The sequence below is a fragment of the Diabrotica virgifera genome, chromosome 6, assembly GCF_917563875.1.
Source record: "Diabrotica virgifera virgifera chromosome 6, PGI_DIABVI_V3a".
NCBI lineage: Eukaryota > Metazoa > Arthropoda > Insecta > Coleoptera > Chrysomelidae > Diabrotica > Diabrotica virgifera.
The window spans coordinates 144,721,628-144,744,021 of NC_065448.1; the positions used below are offsets into that span (position 1 = coordinate 144,721,628).

A 22,394-nucleotide genomic window follows, 5' to 3' on the forward strand; every position below is an offset into this window, starting at 1 on the left:
CTTATAACTACCTTCCTTCCCCATTCTGGTTTCCGGCTCTAAGGATTTTAATTATTTATGTCATGGTCTACTTATATCCAAATTTTGGTGCACTATCTCAATCACAAAAGTCGCAAAAAACCCGTTATATTTTTTATATTCACCCCTACCCCCACCCTTTGTCCGCCACGCAGCGTTGAGCCCCTAGAGATTTTACTTAGGTACGTCATGACCTACTTATTCCCAAATTTTGGTGCACTATCTCGATCATGAGCGTAATAAAAAAAATAATAAAATCCGCGACTTTTACCCCTTATAACTACCCTCGGCCCCAACTCTGGTTTCCGGCCGTTGGTGAAAGTCATGTACACAACTAATTCAACATATCCCCGTATAGTTTTTCCATATTACTTATCACGCACAAAATCCGCTCCCAGCTCTTATACTAATATAAATATTAAGAATATTAAATACCTACATATGTGTATAATAGTTGCGTTCGCGGAGACAGTGTACAGTGGACAAATTGTCGCCGACAATTTCTAACCTCACTTAATATAAATAATACCGTTAATAGATAAATATGCAAGGTATATTTACTTTTAATTAATATTAATAACTAATTATTAAATTATACTAGGTAAATATACCTTGTATATTTATCTATTAACGATATTATTTATATCATTTTAAAGTGCGCATGCGTTTTGCTGCTAATTTGTCGCCGACTAGTCGCCAACAGGCACCCGCGAATGCACTTAATATGTATTTTATTTCAATTTTGGCAGATAATGTACATAAAAGCACCTAAATTATTTAATTTTGAAGTTTGAACTCTTGACAAAAACGCATCCATAGAAAAAGTACAGTGTACAACACGTGATAAAACGGCATATTTCTCCCTCGCTTGATTTGCGCAAACAAACTTCTGCGCTCCTGAGAAATATGTCTTTTTTCTCTCTTGTTGTACTATATATTATTTTTGGGGTGTGCCGCTCGTCTATAAAGTCCCATAACTTTTTTCCTGTTGCATATTTTGACTTAAAATTTTCCAGAAAACTTTGTCACGGCTTATGCTTTATTGCTGTGTTCGACAAAATTATAAACTAAAAAGTTAGTCACTTAAAGTAAGTTATCAATCGAAGTAGCACAGAAAACGACAATATCGTCTCCATACCACCAGATTGACAACAGGTGGAATACTTTCTTTGGTTACAACCTCCCGAGATTTTCAAAATTTATAAATCATACAGGATGCCGAGGAAATTAAGATGAGAGAATTTTAAATAATTCACAACTCATCTCCTCAGCGTGGTAAAAGCTCCAACAAGAAAGATTCCTTAATACTCAATCAAAAGAATAAATGAATTAAAAATGTATAAACATTCTCAATTTCTTTGCAACACGAAAATGCAGCAGCTGCATAATACTATGGTCAAATCTGAGAGTGCAGGAAGAGTCTATACCGGTCTCGGAAGGTTGTTTCCCCCTCATCATCTGGTGGTATGGTATCAATCTGGTGGTATGGAGACGATATTTATTGTCGTTTTCTGTGCTACTTCGATTGATAACTTACTTTGTTTTTCGGTAGATGGCCTAGTTCATCCGTGACATTTCTTTCTTTGCAATTCGGAAAGGCCTAAAGTGTGGTACGTGGAAGAATCTGAGAGACGAGGATATGGGACTACTAATGAGGGGGAAACAACCCCCGAAACCGGTATAGACTCTTCCTGCACTCTCAGATTTGACCATAGTATTATGCAGCTGCTGCATTTTCGTGTTGCAAAGAAATTGAGAATGTTTATACATTTTTAGTCAGTTAACTTTTTTATGTAAACATGAAACTAACTAAATCTGACGATAAAATGTTTAAAAATTTACAACTCCTCTTTTAATTTGACTAAACATTTTAGACAAATCTCATTGTCATTTAAATACTTCAGAGATAACACAGTAAAATTTTCAAAAGGAAATTTTTACAGCGACCAAAGATACAACGAGGTAAACTTGAAAAATCATCAAAACTGATTTTTCGCAATTTTGCATAAAATTTAATTTTTAACATGTTCCACCAATTCTAGAAAAAAATAAACTTCATATTCGAATTCAGCGACCTCGAAAACATAAAGAATGGCTAAAATTGGTCATTCACCTTAAAGTTGATTTGCGTGGTCGTTATAACGTAATTTTATCGGTAATTAAATAGATGTCGCTACAGCTTCCGGTATGCGAAATATTTTTATAATTCAGCTTAAATAACTTGGATCTACAGACCGAGCTGGTCTCGTAAATTCCACGGCTTCGCGCAATCGTACTTGAGACACTGTGTCAGGTGTTTGGATTCTGTTTGAAAATTTGCGTAACTGATATTCTGTGTTGTGAATTTTTAAAACTTTTAAGTGTGGTTTTTGACCCTTGTGAGAAATTATTTATTTAGTTTTGTGTTTATAATTTAAACTCTTGTTTTATTTTCAAAGTGTTCTTTTTGTTGTAAGTAGAAAATGAATCGTTGTACTAAGTGTAGCATAAACTTTTCGAAATCTTCGAACTTGACGGCACATGTAAAAAAACATCCAGGTATAATAGCATATTTTATACAGGGTGTTTGGTAAAGAATGGGCCATAGCTTAACCGTAGATTTCTGAGCTTAAAATAGGTCGTTTTAAGCTAACTTACCTTAGTACAAAAGTTGATAATATCTGAAATACAGGGTGTTAAAATAATTAAACTTGTATTTTATTTATTCTTGAATATTTCCCGAAAGGCATGGGATAACAACACGAAATTTGGCAAGCGGGAGTTTTTTGGGATGAGAAATCTAAATTCGCCACCAAAACTGATGTAATACCCAGAGGGCGCCACAGACGTCTCTCAGCGCTCATTTAATATGTTCAATTTTTTTATCCCCTACTCCAGCGGTTCTCAATCTGTGGTACATGTACCACTGGTGGTACATTTCATTTTTTGATTTGGTACACAAAACGCAAAACAGCCAAAATCAGCACCACTATTATAGTTAATTAGATCACCTAGTTAGATATGTATTTAAATTAGGTGGTACCAAATATAATAAAAAGTATTTGGTGGTACATGACACAAAAAGATTGAGAACCGATGCCCTACTCTATATACTTTTTGAATAAAAATTTTTTGTTCTCTCAATATTTTTACTTAAAAAGGTATACTACATTCATCTCACTAAACTCAACTGTTTTCGAGATAAATGCATTTTAAATCTGCGATACAACATAATTTTTTGCATATCATTGTAGTTACACCCGAAAAATAAACTTGAAACCATAATAATTGTGCCAGTTCTCATATTTATGTCATTGCATCGCAAATTCCATTTGAAGAAATTTGCGATATATTTTTGTCAATTTTTATGATTTTTCGGGTGTAACTACAATGATATTTAAGCAAAAAAGTATGTTGTCTCGCATATTTAAAATGCGTTTATCTCGATAACGGTTGAGTTTAGCGAGATGAATGTAGTACATATAACAACTTGTATTGAAAACAACATATTTTGTAATTTGCAAAAAAAAACAACATATTTGCAACATAGGTAACAAAACAACATGCTTTGTTACCTATTTTAAAAACATCTCCATCATGCTCCATGAGAAAAGAAAATAAAACTAATTTCATCCTTTTCGTGTCTCAGATGGCGTAGCTACTTTTGCTATAATAACTACTCAACGCTTAGCTACTCTACCTACCTACATACAATTTCTATTATTTTATCAAAAAAACAAGCATTAACTCTGCAAATTGTATATTTTGCTTTGTATTTTCATATGAAAAAACCGCGGTATTTATCTTGTACTTTTTTTTGAACTAGGTGCAATACTTAGGTAATTATTAATAATAAAAAAAAGTATATTAAAATACAATGTTAAAACTTTAATAATATTAGCAATATTAAAAACTTTAATATATTATACTATAGTATATTATAAATCAGTAGAAACAATTAAATTTAAATTTGGTAAATTTTGTTCCAACATAAACTTTTGGACGGTCCAGAAACCGTCACGAAACTACTTGTACCGTTTGTTGTGCGCATGTTCGTAATTGTATCGCCCAGTTATCTTCCCATGACGGTAATTTGGAAACCGATGTTGGAACGGTTACCTGATTGATAACTGATTTTTATCTATCAATATGTATATTGTTGTTGGTATATCTAATGATAAAAGCTAAAGACGTATGCCGTAGATATATTAATATTATGTGACACATGACAAATCCTCGAAACAAATGACAATCAATGAAAAACTCTATATCCCGATTACTGAAATGATCATCACGAAACCGCCACTAAAAGATCACAATTCTTGTTGGAACAGTGGGAAGGACGATCCGATGACGATCATATTTTTGTTGGAACGGATTTTGTTTACTGCGCAGGAGCGTTACGCGTTACCTTTTCGTGACGGTTCTTGGTCGTGTTGGAACAAACCTTATAACTCCACTCGACCAGCGCACGACCACACAACTCGAAACACAAGTACGCAAATACGGTTGCGTGAAGCCTGGCTCGAAGCCGTGGAACTTACGAGACTAGCTAGGTTTGTAGATCCTTGTGCTTAAATATACAGTTTGGTTTCGTTTCGATTTAGAGGTATTCATGTAGCCCCACCGAGGAGGTCTGGAGATGCCGAAACGTACGTATGGGGTTGATGGATTATCTCTGAAACGAAATGAAACAAAAGCTGTCTTTCATTTATTGTTCGTAAATACGTTGTGGAATATTGAGATAGAATCACTTACGAAATATCGAGCCAAACGTGAGCATAATTCCAAATATACAGCTTTCTGGAGCCCATGTGCCTGTGTCACTTATATAAGGAAGAAGTGGTCTTACATGTTCCGTTAAAACTGATACAGTAAACCTGAAAAGAGAATAATTCAGAACCAAACATATAGTAATATACAGGGTGTAACAAAAATACAGGTCATAAATTTAATCACATATTCTGGGACCAAAAATAATTTGATTGAACCTAACTTACCTTAGTACAAATGTGCACATAAAAAACGTTACAGCCCTTTTAAGTTACAAAATGAAAATCGATTTTTTCGAATGTATCAAAAACTATTGGAGATTTTTTATTGAAAATGGACATGTGGCATTCTTATGGCAGTACCATCTTAAAAAAAAATTATAATGAAATTTGGACGCACTATAAAAATTTTATGGGGGTTTTGTTCATTTAAACCCCTCCAAACTTTTGTGAACGTTCCAATTAAATTGTTATTGTAGTACCATTAGTTAAACACAATGTTTTTAAAACTTTTTTTCCTCTTAGTACTTTTTCGAAAAGTCAGTTTTTATCGAGATATTACAAATATTTGTCAAATCCACCACATATTTGTATATGGTTAAGTGCGATTATGGAGACTTGGTAATAATATAAACATCTATTTCTGATTTACATTTTTAGGGATAATTTGAACCATATTAAAAAAGAAGTCACATCTCGATAAAAGGTGCCTTTTCGAAAAAATACAAAGATGCAAAAAAGTTTTAAAAACACTGTGTTTAACTAATGGTACCGCAGTAATATTTTAATTGAAACGTACACAAACATTTGGGGGGTTTAAAAGAACAAAACCCCCATAAAAATTTTATGTAAACATATTGAAAAATAAGCCTCAACTCGATAAAAACTGCCTTATCGAAAAAATACTAAGAGACAAAAAAGTTTTAATAATATTGAATTTAACTAATGGTACCACAAGAATAATTTAATTGAGACGTACACAAAAGTTTGGTGGGTTTAAGGCAACAAAATCCCCATAAAATTTTTATGGGGTGCACAAATTTGACTATAATTTTTCTTTAAGATGTTCCTGCCATAAGAATACCACATGTCCATTTTCAATAAAAAATTTCCAACAGTTTTCGATATATTCAAAAAAATCGATTTTCATTTTGTAACTTCAAAGGGCTGTAACTTTTTTATGTGCATATTTGTGCTAAGGTAAGTTAGGTTCAGTCGAACTATTTTTGGTACCAGAATATGTGATTTAATTTATGACCTGTATTTTTGTTACACCCTGTATATTATATATAAACAACTTGAAATTAGCAAAATGATAAGAAGAAATAGACGCAAACATCAAGAACATACAATAGAAACGAAACAATAATTGAAAGAAACGGGAATATGAAGTGTTTAAGACCATCTCCAGGAAAAATAGAAATTGTTAAAATAAAACATGAAGAGAGAAAAAAAATCAATGATAAAAACAAGATGAAAATGATAACGTCCTTTGCCCCGGACTGTAAACACTGTAGGGAGATTGTAAAGAGGGATATGTAGTTTGTGTTCCCAAAGGATGTGGTTGAAAAGAAGATAGTACATTCTTTCACGGTTTTTGCTCTAAATTTTAAAGAACCGCTTGGATTGACATGAAATTTGGCATACGTATAGCTTACATGTCAAAGAAAAAAAGTGATATTGTGCCGATGTGTGCTTTTGCCCTGGGGATGACTTTCACCCCCTCTGCGAGGTGATAAAATATATGTCCAAAATAAGTCCGGAAATGGGTAAACTGACTAATTTTAAGTAACTTTTGTTCCATAGAGCTTTTTCGCCAAGTCAACACTTTTCGAGTTATTTGCGAGTGAATATGTTCATTTTTCAACAAAATAACCACATTTTTAGAAGGTTTTTCGCAAATAACTCAAAAAGTAAGTATTTTGTCGAAAAAAACGTTCTTAGCAAAAATAAAGCCCGTAAAAAAGTAAAAAAATGGTGTACGCGTTAGGTCTCTGGATCTCGTAGAACCAGAGTTATAGCCAATGAAAACTAGATTCATATTCACCAAATTTCAAATAGAGTATTTCGACGTGAAATATCCAAAAAATTAAGCACTTTTTGGGGAAAACCCATTATAACTTTTTTAAAGTGTTTAAAAAAAGATTTATTTCTGTTTTCATAAAAAGTTTCTAGCATTAAATTTAAGCAAGTTACGCTCAAAATAAAGTTGGTCCCTTTTGTTTTGGCAAAAAAAATAGGGAAGACCACCCCATAATTAGCAACTTAAATGAAATTAACCGTTACCGCTCCACAAATTATTTGACTTATATTGTGTTAATATGATCTGTAAGTTTTATCGATTCAAAGTGCTTATTTTTGAAAAAATTTGGTTTCAAAATAAAATTTTTAAAAATTTTAATTTTGAAAAATATGCTTTTTTTCCAATTAACTTTAAAATTGTTACGAGATACCAAAAATCTCGAAAAACAAAAAAAGTCCATTGCTTTTCTGAATATCATGTATTTTTTGTTTTTCTGTTAGACAAAAAATGATTAAGATTTGGTGTTTCTAAATTTGCTTACATTCGTGATCAGTGACTCGTTCAACCCCTTTTAACTACAGCCCTTTCAATAATAAGGACTTTGAACCGATGAAACTTACAGATCATATAAACAATACATACACGAATCAAGAAACTTGTGAAGTCGTAACGATCAAGTTCATTTAAGATACTAATTAGGGGGTGATTTTCTCGATTTTTTTACCAAAACAAAAAGGAACTAACTTTATTTTGAGCGTAACTTGTTTACTTCTGATGCTAGAAATTTTTTTTATAAAACAAAAATGAAGCTTTTTTTAAACACTTTAATAAGTTTTAATAAGTTGTAATGAGTTTTCCCCAAAATGTGCTTCATATTTGGTTATTTCACGTAAAGTATTCCATTTGGAATTTGACGAATATGAACCTATTTTTCATTAGCAATAACTCTGGTTCTACTAAGTATAGAAACGTGACATATACACCATTTTTTAAAAATTTTTACAGGCTATATTTTTGCTAAGAATGTTTTTTCGGCAACATACTTACTATTTGAGTTATTTGCGAAAAAACGTCTAAAAGCGTGGTTATTTTGTTGAAAAAATGAATATATTCACTGGCAAATAACTCGAAAAGTATTGACTTAGTGAAAAAACTCTATAGAACAAAAGTTACTTAAAATTAGTCAGTTTATCCATTTCCTGACTTACTTTGGACGAATATTTTTTCACCCCCAAGAGGGGATGAAAACCACCCCCGGGAGAAAAGCACATATCGGCACAATATCACTTTTTTTCTTTGACTTGTTAGCTATGTGTATGCCAAATTTCATGTCAATCCAAGCGGTTCTTTAAAATTTAGAAGTTTTGCATATTTTACCGTTAAACAACGGACTAAGAGGTGGATTTCATTACTAAGGTAAGAAAATATAGTGAAGAAAAAGAACTGAATTTATCGCCCGTGGGAGACGGCTTATAAATTATGCCACCATAAAAAAATATAGATTAATCAGTTTGATGAGCCATGTACCTACTTAAAGTACTCCTTGCTTTCATTCAGTCGCGCATATACACCCAATTAGAAGAACACCTGAGTGAAGCTCAATTTGGATTTGAGCAGGACTCGAAACGAGGGAAGCACTTTTCAGTTTTCAAGTTCTAATACAGAGAGCCAGGAATGTCAACTGCGACGTGAATGTATCTTTGATTGATTTCAAGAAAGCGTTTGATAAAGTCCCACATGGGAAACTAATCGATATCCTAAAAACATCAGGACCCGGTGGTAAGGATATAAGACTGATCTCAAACTTATATCTCCAACAAAAATAAACAGTGCGATTAGAAAATGAACTCTCCGAGATCTTCACAGTCGAAAAAGGAGTTAGACAGGGTTGCATACTGTCACCAGAATTATTTAACATATACTCTGAAAACATCTTTAGGGAGGCCTTGGACTAATCAGAAGATGGTATTACTGTAAATGGCTAATTGTAAACAATATTAGATATGCAGCCGATAGTGTACTGCTCGCAGATAGTGCTCAGGGGCTCCAAAGGATGATGGATAGTGTTGTAGAAACATGTAATAAATATGGCCTAAAACTAAATTGCTAGAAGACAAAAATAATGATCATTATTAAAACACCAACATAAAGACACCAAATTACAATAAGCGATACACCGTTATAAAGAGTGGGAAAAATATGCTATTTGGGCTGCAATATTAAGGATACTTGGGATCATAACTACGAAATAAAACTCGTATTAAAAAAGCCAGAAGCTCTTTTAATAGTCTTAAGAAGATTCTCTGCAACTTATCTTTAAGTATCAATATACGCATAAGAATTCTTAGATGTTACTTCGTAAGTGTCCTCTACGGAGAAGAAAGCTGGAGTCTTACAAAAGATACCATAAAACAACTGAAGGCATTTGGAATGTGGTGCTACCGACGTATGTTGAGGTCATATACAGTACGTAAATCGTTCAGCTGGACATAGGGAACATACATTGTATATATTTAGATACATAAATACATACATTGTATTATATTGAGATAATTGTGGCAACTGAGCTCTCTCGATGACAATATGGTTGTTAACATTAAGGGCATTAACCCAGAGATATGTAAAGAAAATAGATCAGGCTAGTCATGCGAGTGTGAGCGTATCTACCAAGTGGTGGGAATAACGGAACGACAGTGACACACAGGCGGCGGCCATCATATGCTAGAGAGAGAAAGCTAAGCGCCGGTAGAGAGAGATAGATAGACCACCGACCCGAACTGTTCCGCGTTACGCTATTTTTCGAACTGGCATAATCTATTCTGTTATATCTATGCATTAACCTCAAAATTGATAACTCATCTCGACTGACACAAATAAATGTCAAAATATGACAATGTAGTAGCTAAATATTTTTAGACTAAGGGAATGGGAAAACTGTTTGGTTTTGAAATTATGTAGTTTTTAAATAAAAAATATTTTAAAAATTAAAAAAAAATATTAACTCATTAATCATAAATTTTGTTTTTGATTTATTTATGGACGGCCTTGCTTCAGAACTCATCATTCTATTCGTTTTAACAGCTCTAGTGCACCAAAAACTCATACTCGAACAGAAGCTTCAACTAACACAGGTTAGCGCAGTTGCCACAATTCTCTTAATGTATATTCCCTATGTCCAACTGAACGATTTACGTACTGTATATAGTCAAAGCTCGAATTTCAGGTACTCCTAGGTTTGACTAGGCAATCCTCAAGTCTGACTGACGGTCTTAGTCAAAGCCCGAAATAAATTACAATTTTGGCCTTTGACTAGTCAAACCTAGGAGAGACTAAGTTGGTCAGGCAAAGGTCAAAATGTAATTTTATGAAATCGGGGTTTGACTAGTCAAACCCCGATCAGCTATTAAAATGTCGTAATTTGTTAGATTAGGTTTAATAAAACAACATTTTTTAATTTTAATATTTATTATTTTTATATTGTCGTAATTAAAATAAAAAAATAGTGTTTATTCTCACATATTGAGGCATTATGGCATTTAGAGTTGCACAATGCGTTAGAGCTTCTACACTTACATAATTTTGAAGAGCATTCCTTATTGCAGTAGCATTTCATAAAACCTTGTCCTCCAAATTTAGAATCTTTTGTACTAATTTCTCTTAGGAACAGCTTAACGTCTGGAACATCTTCGAAATTAAGAAAATTGTCTTTGCATTATTTTTTTTTTTTGATTTCTTGAAAAAAGTGTGTTTATTGTTCCGTATTTCGTACCAACTCTATATAAACCGTCAATTGCTTTATCTTTTATGATACGCAAAATATTTCGAGCATCTTCTTTGACTCTATCATAGTTGGAGAAATTGAAGGACATTTTTTTTCACTTAATTGTTTTATAACATTTGCCTGGGCATTGCCAGACCTGAGGATTGCCTAGTCAAACCTAAGAGTTCCTAAAATTCGGGCTTTGACTATAATATATACACCACAAAACATAACTATTCTCCAGAGGCTATGAAAAGACAAAGAAATTATTAACACCGTAAAGAACAGAAAATTGGCTTACTTCGGCCACATTATGCGTAATAAAAAATACCGATTTCTACAGTTGATTCTACAAGGCAAAATCGAGGGTAAAGGAGGCCCTGGACGTAGACGTATATCCTGGCTGGCCAATCTTAGGAAGTGGACTGGTTTAACGTCAACTGATCTATTTCGAGCTGCTGTGAATAGAATAAGATGGGTCAATATGGTCTCCAACATCTTTAGAAGGTAAGGACATTTAGAAGAAGAGAAGCACTGTCGACTTGTCATATCCTCTTCATTTCAACCCTCCCTGCGGGAGACCACAATGGAAAGACAGCTTAGCGAAGGCACAATGAAAAAAATAAAATGGATAGAGACATGTCTACACAAAAAAAGAAGATGAAGATGAAAAGAAGAAAAACAAACAAACGCGAAGAAAGTAGGACGATGAAATGATGATTAGAAATTAAGTGGCACACGTCATTGGTGGCACATTCATTTATTGTAGGTTAAGTGTTATATTATCACATAAAAATTGTGATAAATAAATGTGTGTCACAATTTTTATATTCTTTTTAGACATATTCTAAATATTATAGAATGTACTACAATGAAACATCCAACCTAAAATTTTACAAGAGTTATTATGCTACTCATTTTTAAAATGGAACGGTTGACATTTTCAGCAATACAGAATAAAATAAACACAAAAGGCATACAACCACCATCAACGAATCAGAAACGAAACGAACACTTTAGTCAGATAAATAAAAAGGCAACACTGGGAGAGCTTATCAGTACAGATGTAATACGACTTCAACAGAACACAAAAGAAAATATGGAGAATGAACAGAGGACAAGAAGAGAGATGAACGAACTAATAAAAACGAAATCTATTTAGAAGGAAACTTGGGCACACTATTTTAGATCTCTATTTGCTAAAGGTGACGATAACGAACGACCAACACCTGAAGTGACAACAAACGAAGAAATAAACATTGAAGAAGCACAGCTAAGGAATGAAATTAATAATTATAAAATCACCAGGAGAGGACAAAATATCGAATGAACTTCTAAAGTACGGAGGACAAGATCTGACCAAACAACTATTAAAACTAACCCAAAAAATGATAGAAAAAAACAGAATACCAGAAAAATGGAGATCAAGCATTCTAATATCTCTCTTCAAAAAGGGAGAAAAGTCGGACCCATAGAATTACAGAGGAACTAATTTACTACACACAACACTAAAATTAACGACCAAAGTGATAAAAAACAATCTGAGTAAAATTATAACATTAGCAGAAGAATAACAAGCTTTTAGGTCGGGAAGATCGCGCACTGACGCTATATTTATAATGAGGCAAGTTCAAGAGAAATCATTAGAATAAAACAAACGGGCATACTTATGTTTCGTGAATCTTAAGAAGGCATTTGACCCTGTCAAATCGTACGCAAGAGAGGTACCTCTAGGAATAATTAAAACGATCAAAAATTTCCAACAGAACAACACAATAAAAGTAAAAGTAGATGAAGAACTAACTGACCCAAATTAAGCGGGCAATAGGCATGAGCAATAGCAATAAGACAGGGAGACTCCCTGGGTCCTGTATTATTCAACCTGATCATGGATGAAGTAATAAAAAAAATAAGAACACCAAATGGGAGAAAAACAACTTAAAATAATCTGCTATGCACACTAAGTAAAGATGATTTACAACGTATGTGGCACCAATTTAATATATAATATAACCGCTAGAAAATTGAACATGTTAATTTCCCCAAACTACACGAAATGCATGATTTTAACAGCAAATCTACTAAGGTGTAAATCAGAGCTGGAGTGTCAGATATAGAAAAAGTCATGGAATTTAAATATCTAGGCGTTATAGGCCTTGGGCCAACCAGGGCTGCTTTATCCATTAGGCAATATAGGCAGCTGCCTAGGGCGGCAAATTGTGAGAGGGCGGCACAGGGGCTTGAAATTTTGATGGGGGGCAAGCATTATATAATATACAATACATTATATTATATGATGTAATGATGAAAACTGAAAGTATTTTTTGTAAATTTCAGTCATTTTCAGTTTCAGGGGAGGGGGCAACTGCCTCCCCTAACCCTATCAAATGACGCCCCTGGGGCGGCAAAAATACTGTACAAAAAATATTTGTATTTAAAAATTAAAATCGAATAACAAATATGTATATTCATAATTCATCCATCAATGAAATAGAAGTGGGCGTTCGTTTCTAAATAAAAGAAATTGCATTCATATCAAAAATAAAACAAAACATAGCATTCTGTTATCTTAAACCTAACACTATTCATCCAAATAAACGGAAGTCATAAATTTAGTGATTATTGGGCCGCCAGAAGCTCCGCAAAGACGGTGAATTGACTGATCACATCAATATTGCACATATTGCAGAAACTAAAGATTACCAGTAGGAAATCGAGTTAGAGTTGGGATTTTCAAACTGAATTATTACAAGGAGATAATATTCGTGTCGTCGCAATTATATAATACTCCAGCCAGGGAAATAAGCAAGAAATAGACCATGTTCGGGACAATGAAATTAATATCAAGGTAGCTGACTACATTTTAGTTATTGTGGACTTGACCTATAGGATGAAAACCATCATGTTTCCTGCCTAGAGTTCGTGTTTTTTTATTATTAACAATTTGGCGCAATCAACGCGATTTTTTCCATTTTTGCATTCAATTAAAAAGCTAAATAGTTGACATAAAATTACAAAATTTATTTTTTTAGAACATTGAAAACCTTCAAAATGACGATTTTTGAAAGTCAAAAAGTTAATTTGTAGCTTCGTAAACTGCAAAATAACTGAAAATCGTTATTTATTAATAAGTTTTCCTAAAACTAACTTAGAACTGTAATGTTTCGCTTTACTCAAAGTTGGGTATTGGGGTACATAACAAACTCCCAAAATTTGAGACCGATCCATTAATTAGTTTAAAAGTTAGGTGTTCTATTTGTTTATCCCAGAGACCTTTGTTTTGCAATAACAAATGACAGAAAATAATGAAGATATGACAATTCTGCGTATGCCAAATGAAAGTAGAAAAGTGATCCTATCAAAATGTATTAAGAAAAGATAAAAAATTATCTAATATAGTAAAAAATACAAACTATAAACATTATACAAAATATAAACATTTACAATAACTTTAAAAATTTTGTCCGTAGAAAACATCTTCTTACATAGGTATTCGGAGAGATGATATTTTACTCGAATTTTTAAAAATGTAGTTCAAATGATGATTAGTCATAGTAAGTGAAGGGGGAGCTTCTGCGTTGATTGCACTAAATTTTTAATAATTAAAAAACGAACGCGAACTCTAGGCAGGAAACATGTACGTTTTCATCCTATAGGTCAACAATTAAAATAGTTGTCAGCTACCTGGCGGGAGCCGAAAAATGCACGAGTTCAAAAACTAAAAAAGCAACTTAAAACTACTACCATTTTCTATATCTTGGGATCTACTCAATGAATTTTGATATTTCTTCTTTTAATTTGTATGTACTTTTGTGTAAATTACAAATATGCCATTTGTCTAGATATTTAATAATTAATAAACAGTCTAATTTTTTAAATAATTTTTAAAGAAATAATATTTTCTCAAAAATCCATTTTTTGTAATGATACTATCATCATTAATCATAGAAAAAGTTAAGGTATATTTTAATGAATAAATTATGTTCAATCAATTATTATTTAATAAAAATAATTTATTTATTAAAATATACTTTAACTTTTTCTATGATCATTAATAGTATGATAGAATTGATTCAAAAAATGACATAACCCAGACATCCAAAGTGAAAGTTATCCTCGAACACCAAATTGTTCTATATCGTCCATATAATGTTCAGAAAAAAGTTACACTATTTGAGCGTCGGGTTTGGGGGGGAGAGGGGGAGAAGGGAGAAGTCGGTAAATTCGTAGTTTTTTACGTTTTTCGTCAATATTTCTAAAACTATCAGGTTTAGCATGAACAACATTTTATACAAAAATGTTCTACAATAAATTTGAAATAAAAAATGTGCTATACATAATCCTTCTAAAATGAACGATTCCAAAGTTATGGAGGTAGTATAGTATAATTGGTCCAAAAAAAGGCCTAACCTAGACATCCCAATTAAAAGTTTTCCTCCAACACCAAATTGTTCTATATGATCCACATATTGTTCAGTAAAAAGTTACACCATTTTGAGCGTCCGGTTTGGGGGGGAGATGGGGGAGAAGTCGGTAAATTAGTTATTTCTTTACGTTTTTCGTCAATATTTCTAAAACTATGTTTAAGCGTAAACAATGTTATATACAAAAACGTTCTACATAAAATTTAAAACAAAAATGGTCCTATCCTTAATTGTTATAAAATCAATGGTTCCAGAGTTACGGAGGGTGAAATGTGGAGGTTTTCGATACTTTTTATATTTTTTGGGCAATTGAAGATGATTTTGGGTGGTGAGGTTGACGTTTAATTCTTCAAGGGATTATCACTAACATACCATCGGCCACTGAAATAGCAAATCCTGTTAAAGAAAATTTATTTCAATCAGTAAAAATATTATAAATTGCTCAAAAACTATAAAAAGTATCGAAAACTTCCACTTTTCACCCTCCGTAACTGTAGAATCGTTGATTTTATAACAATTATGTATAGGAACTTTTTTGTTTTAAATTTAATGTAGAACATTTTTGTATAGAACATTAAAGCATATTTTTAGAAATATTGACGAAAAACATAAAAAACTACTAATTTACCGATTTCTCCTCTATTTACCCCCCAAACGGGAGTTTTTACTGAATAATATCTGGACCATATAGAACAATTTGGTGTTGGAGGAAAACTTTTACTTTTAATGTCTGGGTTAGGCCTTTTTTGGACCAATTATACTATACTTCCTCCATAACTTTGAAGCCGTTCATTTTAGACGGATTATGCAGCGGACCTTTTTTGTTTCAAATTTAATGTAGAACATTTTTGTATAGAAGGTTGTTCATGCTAAACCGCTTAGTTTTAGAAATATTGACGAAAAACTTAAAAAACTAGGAATTTACCGATTTCTCCCCCCTCTTCCCCCCAAACCCGACGCTCAAAATGGTGTGACTTTTTTCTGAACATTATGTAGACCATATAGAACAATTTGGTGCTGGAGGATAACTTTCACTTTGGATGTCTGGGTTTGGATCTAGTTATACCATACTATAATCATATGATTAAGAAAATAGGTATTTGGAAAAAAATAATTTTTTCAAGAAATGTTTAAACAAAGTAGACCCTTTATTAATTAATCATTTATAATAAAATTGCATATATGTAATGTATGTAGAAATTACATACAAATTAAATTTTTAATAATTAAAAAAACGGACGTGAACTCTAGACAGGACACGGGTAGGTTTTCTTCCTATATAATAGGTCTACAATAATTAAAAAAGTAGTCAGCTACCTGAATATTTCAGTTGTTATGAAAATGATGTAACAGTGTGAAATAGCTTCAGTGAAATAACAGTTAAAAAATAACGGCTACTGCTATCGCAACACATTCCTATCTTATACTAGTAGTCTGGGCTGATTATCGGAGAATAGGCCATTTTTGGGAAAAGTTATTTACCGGCAATTTTATTGCTGGAATCGAATTATAAGATCCTATATATTAATAATATAGGTATGCAAAGTCCTCAGATAGTGTGCTACTTTTTTTATAAACAAAATGGCGCCCGAAAATCGTGTTTTTTTCAATTATTGTTCTATAACTCCGAAGATTTTAACTTTACAAAAAAACACTCAAATAAAAATTCACCGTGATTAAATTCTGCATAGAGACGTGTTTGTCCCGATCTGCTCCGACGAAAATTTTCCTCGGAAAATGTGGGTTTTTCCAACAAAATCTTTAATTTTCAAATAAAGTTTTAGATAAGTAATTATTTACCAATGATTAAATAATTTGGTGACTTAAAAGCCTTCTTGGTTTAGATTATAGTTCCAGAAGCTGGTTAAAATTAAACGAATATTTTAGCAACAATTCAATTGTTAATTAATAATTTACGGTCGCAATAATAACCAAAATAATTATGATACACTGATCAAACTTTGAAATCTTATAAAGATGAGATGCCTATTTAACATTTTGTCGACAAAATATAAATTTTTTATTTTTTTGCATAATCTTTAAATGTTAAAAAAAATAGTTATAAACAAATTAACGTTTTTCAGAAAGTTTTTATTATATTATAATTTTAAAAAATAGCTAAAATGCGCATTTCAAATATCTAAAATTTTTTGCAACCATTTTCGAAAAAGTTATGAAACAGCAAAGTAAACGTACGATTACTACGGTGTTTATAATTTTTGTTAATTCTTTCAAAGCGTAGAAGTGAGTTTAAAGTACAAGCTAATTATTTATAAAAAAAATATCGATTATCAGTTTAATGGTTATATTTTAATTAAAGATTATAAATTTATTTTTTGTAATTTACACGCGCGAAAGTAGAATAATACAGTACCGTAGCTACCCGCCCACATACACAACTCGCGCGAGTTAAGCGTGTGAACATTTTATCTCCGGCTCTGTATCAAGCCTACTTTCGCGCTAAAAATTACAAAAAAAAGTATTTTTAATCTTTGATTAAAATATAACCATTGCACTAATTTTTGTCATTCTTTGTGAGTAATTAGATTGTACCATAGACTCACTTTTAAGCTTTGAAACAATTAAAACAAATTATAAATAATGGAGAAATCGTATATTTATTTTGCTGCTTCATAACTTTTTTGCAAATGGTTGGAAATTTTTTTTAAAGCATTCATTTTCAAGACCTATGAAATACGCATTTTAAGTATTTTTTAAAATTAGAATATAATAAAGAATTTCTAAGAAATGTTAATTTGTTTATAACAATTTTTTTAAACATTTAAAGAATATGCAAAAAAATTAAAAATTTATATTTTGTCAACAAAATATTAAATAGGCATCACACCTTTATAATCTTTCTAAGTTTGATCAATGTCTCATGATTATTTTGGTTGTTATTGCGACTGTAAATTGTTAATTAACAATTGAATTGTTGCTAAAATATTCGATTCATTTTCACCGGCTTCTGAATTTATAATCTATACCAAGAAAGCTTTTATTTCACCAAGCTATATAATTATTGATAAATAATTACTGGCCCAAAAAATTTATTTGAAAATTCGAGATTTTGTTGGGAAAACCCACATTTTCCGAGGAAAATTTTCGTCAGAGCAAATCAGAAAAACATGCCTCTATGTAGAATTAAATTGGGGTGAATTTTTATTTGAGTGTTTTTGGTGTAAAGTTAAAATCTTCGGAGTTATAGAGCAATAATTTAAAAAAATAAGATTTGTCGGCGCCATTTTGTTTATAAAAAAATTAGCACACTATCTGTGGACTTTGCATACCTATATTAATAATATATAGGATCTTATAATTCGATTAAAGCAATAAAATTGCTGGTAAATAACCTTTCTTTGTACTTTACTAATTAGAACAGGGTATTATAACTTATATTTTTTTTCAAAATTTAAAGATTATGGAAAAAAAAGAAAAATTTATCTTTTGTCGATAAAATATTAAATAAACATCTCATCTTTATAATCTTTATAAGTTTGATCAATGTATCATGATTATTTTGGTTATTATTGCGATCGTAAATTTTTAATTAACAATTGAATTGTTGCTAAAATATTCGTTTAATTTTCACCGGCTTATGGAATTACAATCTATACCAAGAAAGCTTTGATGTCACTAAGTTATTTAATTATTGATTAATAATTCTCTCTATCTATCACTAACTCCTAATTAATAATTATTTACCTAAAACTTTATTTGAAAATTATAGTTTTTGTTAGGAAAACCCGCATTTTCCGAGGAAAATTTTCGTCGGAGCAAATCGTGAAAAACATATCTCTATGCAGAATTTAATTGTGGTGAATTTTTATTTGAGTGTTTTTGTTGTAAAGTTAAAATCTTCGGAGTTATAGAGTAATAATTGAAAAAAATACGATTTGTCGGCGCCATTTTGTTTATAAAAAAAGTAGCACACTATCTGTGGACTTTGCATACCTATATTAATAATATATAGGATCTTATAATTCGATTAAAGCAATAAAATTGCTGGTAAATAACCTTTCTTTGTACTTTACTAATTAGAACAGGGTATTATAACTTATATTTTTTTTCAAAATTTAAAGATTATGGAAAAAAAAGAAAAATTTATATTTTGTCGATAAAATATTAAACAAGCATCTCATCTTTATAATCTTTATAAGTTTGATCAATATATCATGATTATTTTGGTTATTATTGCGATCGTAAATTGTTAATTAACAATTGAATTGTGGCTAAAATATTTCGTTTAATTTTCACCGGCTTCTGGAATTACAATCTATACCAAGAAATCTTTGATGTCACTAAGTTATTTAATTATTGATTAATAATTACTTACCTAAAACTTTATTTGAAAATTATAGTTTTTGTTAGGAAAACCCGCATTTTCCGAGGAAAATTTTCGTCGGAGCAAATCGTGAAAAACACATCTCTATGCAGAATTTAATTGCGGTGAATTTTTATTTGAATGTTTTTGTTGTAAAGTTAAAATCTTCGGAGTTATAGAGCAATAATTGAAAAAAATACGATTTGTCGGCGCTATTTTGTTTATAAAAAAAGTAGCACACTATCTGCGGACTTTGCATACCTATATTATTAATATATAGGATCTTATAATTCGATTCCAGCAATAAAATTGCTGGTAAATAACTTTTCCATGAATTTTGCTAATTAGCCCAGAGTATAGTGCAAATTGCAAATTATACATAATCATAATTTTTCATTTTTATGTAAAACATTCTGTGTTTATTTTCACTGGTCAAAAGTGAATTCATACCATACTGTGATCAGTGTGATTTTTGTTCTTCTCACTTGTGTAAAATATTATTTTTTATAAATTCTATGTTCCTCATTTTAATACATTTCCAAACAATACATTTCTTATTTAAGGGACCGTTCAAGTATTACGTAACGCAAATTGGGAGACGGGTCAAAAATCTTTAAAAATTGCGTTACGTAGGGGGGGGGGAGGGGGGTCAAAAATCTTCAAAAATCGTGTTACATAATACTTGAACGCTCCCTAAATAAAAAATTCTGCTTGCATTTTTTTTCGCAAAAATGGTACATGTTTGAAGGGCGGCTACTAGAGAATTGCCTAGGGCGGCAATTGACCTAAACGCGGCCCTAAAAAAATAATAAATTTATTACCACATGGTTAATTTTAAAAGAATCTACCATAGAACCTTTTTACAATAATGTGGTGACCTTGTCGGACAATTTTCACGGGGCTTATGCGCAGTCGGATGCGCCAAAGGTGTCAATTACCTGGAATTTTTTTATTTATTACCACAGATGTCATATTTATTTTGTACTGTTTTTTACATGTGTAATGCATATTGGATCAGTTGTCGGACAAAAATAATGGGACTTTTTGGTACAATTTAAAAAAAAGTAATTTTTAAAATTTTTATAAAATTAGACATAACAGGTATGTTGCTAGGTCTCAAATTGCAGCTAAGCCCCCTAAAACATTAGTGAATTCCATACGTTATTAAATTTCGCAGAAATAAAAATTAATAGGAGGGAACTTATTCTTCTAAAAAGTGACGATAATAATCATATAATCGTGTCCTCGTGTGAAAGCAATTTTTTGGCTCTAAGACAAATACCGACATTTTATGTTGACGGAACTTTTGAATATTGTCCAAGATTTTTTTTTACAACTATTGACTGTTTACGGTTTCAGAAATGAGCATTATATTCCTCTCGTTTCCTTTTTTCTAAAATACAAAAATGCAACTTCATATATTATGTTAGCTTTCGAATATTTAAAAGAAGTATATGAATCTATAACCAGTCAACAGTTTTCCCAAAATTATAACAACAGCTTTTGAGGCAAGTATGCATAAAGCAATTCGAGAAATTTTTCCAGACACTGAACTTAAGGGATGCCTGTTTCAATTGGGTCAAAATTGGTGCAGTAACAGATATTACTAAATATCTTACTTAAAGGTTTGTTCCAACACGACCGAGAACCGTCACGAAACGGTAACGCTCCTGCGCAGTAAACAAAATCCGTTCCAACAAAAATATGATCGTCGTCGGATCGTCCTTCCCACTGTTCCAACAAGAATTGTGATCGTTCGGTGACGGTTTCGTGATGATCATTTTAGTAATCGGGCAAATGCATGTGCTGTTTGGACTGAATTGCGCACTAGTATTTAATTCTTTAAATATTTTGAGCCTTTAAAGCACATAAGCTGTCACCAACAAAAATGACAAATGATAATGATAGATAAATCAGTTATCATGCATGTAAAGGAAAAAATTCCTCTCATCAGTCGGATAACCGTTCCAACATCGGTTCCCAAATTACCGTCATGGGACGATAACTGGGCCATACAATTACGAACATGCGCACAACAAACGGTACAAGTAGTTTCGTAACGGTTTCTGGACCGTCCAAAAGTTCATGTTGGAACAAACATTTGGTTTACCATTTCTCAAAGCAGAGGATGTGTGAGAATGCTTTGCCATAGATCTTATTGCAATTCAACCAGAAGATGAAACAGTGTTAGGTTTAGAGAGTAGTAAGATAAACTTATTTCATGAAAAAAATAATAACAAATTTGTAAAAAAAAGTAAGCGGGGCAGTTATAGCAATTTCATCTTTACTCTTATTTATTTATTCAACGAAACTTATTGACCAAATATTAACAAGAACATAACAATGAAACTTTGTTTTCTTGAATGATCGCAAATTTGCATTGTTGCAAAGTTGCAATGATTTGTCAACAGTGTCCAGATTTTTAATTACTTATACTAATGACAGCTTTAAATCGCCTGGGAGTGAATTCAAACATTACCTTTCACGGAGTCAAGTAATATTCATATTTTGGGAGTGAACTCAACTCGTCCCATATAGTTTAAGGTCAGGCTAAAGCGAACTAAAAACAATTTTTCTCGGTTAGCTCAACATAGATCAAGCTGAAAATTTGTAGAAATACTCCTTACAACATTTATAAGGGCGTGACGTAGAGTTATTTTTCCAAAATTTTCAAAAAAATTTCCAAAATTTTCCCTTTTGTTTTGTCGGAAATTTTTTTGGAAAATTCTGGGTACAACTCTACGTCACGCCCTTTTAATTGTACTTAGTATGTGTACCAGATTTCAGCTAAATCGATTCAAAAGTAACCGAGAAAAACTGTTTTAAACATTTTTTTGACAATGCCTCCCCTTAAGGACGTCGGTAACCCAAAATAATTAAATTTTCTGTTGGTTTGCCCCAACATTTTTGTCAGACAATTACATTTTTTGTTTAAGAATATAATAATTACTGGTAACCTACTACTTTTGTCGGAAAAATGGTTGTGACGATAAGGGATGCACGAACCCAGCATAGTTTAAAAGTATAGTTTACTAATCAAAATTCAATTTTTTGTCCGACCGTCGGTTTGCCCCAATATTTTTGTCGGACACTT

The 22,394-nt window shown here is 31.8% G+C and overlaps 1 protein-coding gene across 2 annotated transcripts in view; it reads right to left on the reverse strand.

Annotated features, from left to right (window-relative positions):
- The window catches only part of LOC126886907 (DNA damage-regulated autophagy modulator protein 1-like), a 110,952-nt gene that overhangs the window by 83,076 nt on the left and 5,482 nt on the right, over nt 1–22,394 (reverse strand). For both annotated transcript variants that reach the window (XM_050654059.1, XM_050654058.1), the window contains exon 2: nt 4,756–4,877. In XM_050654059.1, coding sequence (XP_050510016.1) covers nt 4,756–4,877 — 122 coding nt within the window. The remainder of the gene's footprint in view (nt 1–4,755; nt 4,878–22,394) is intronic.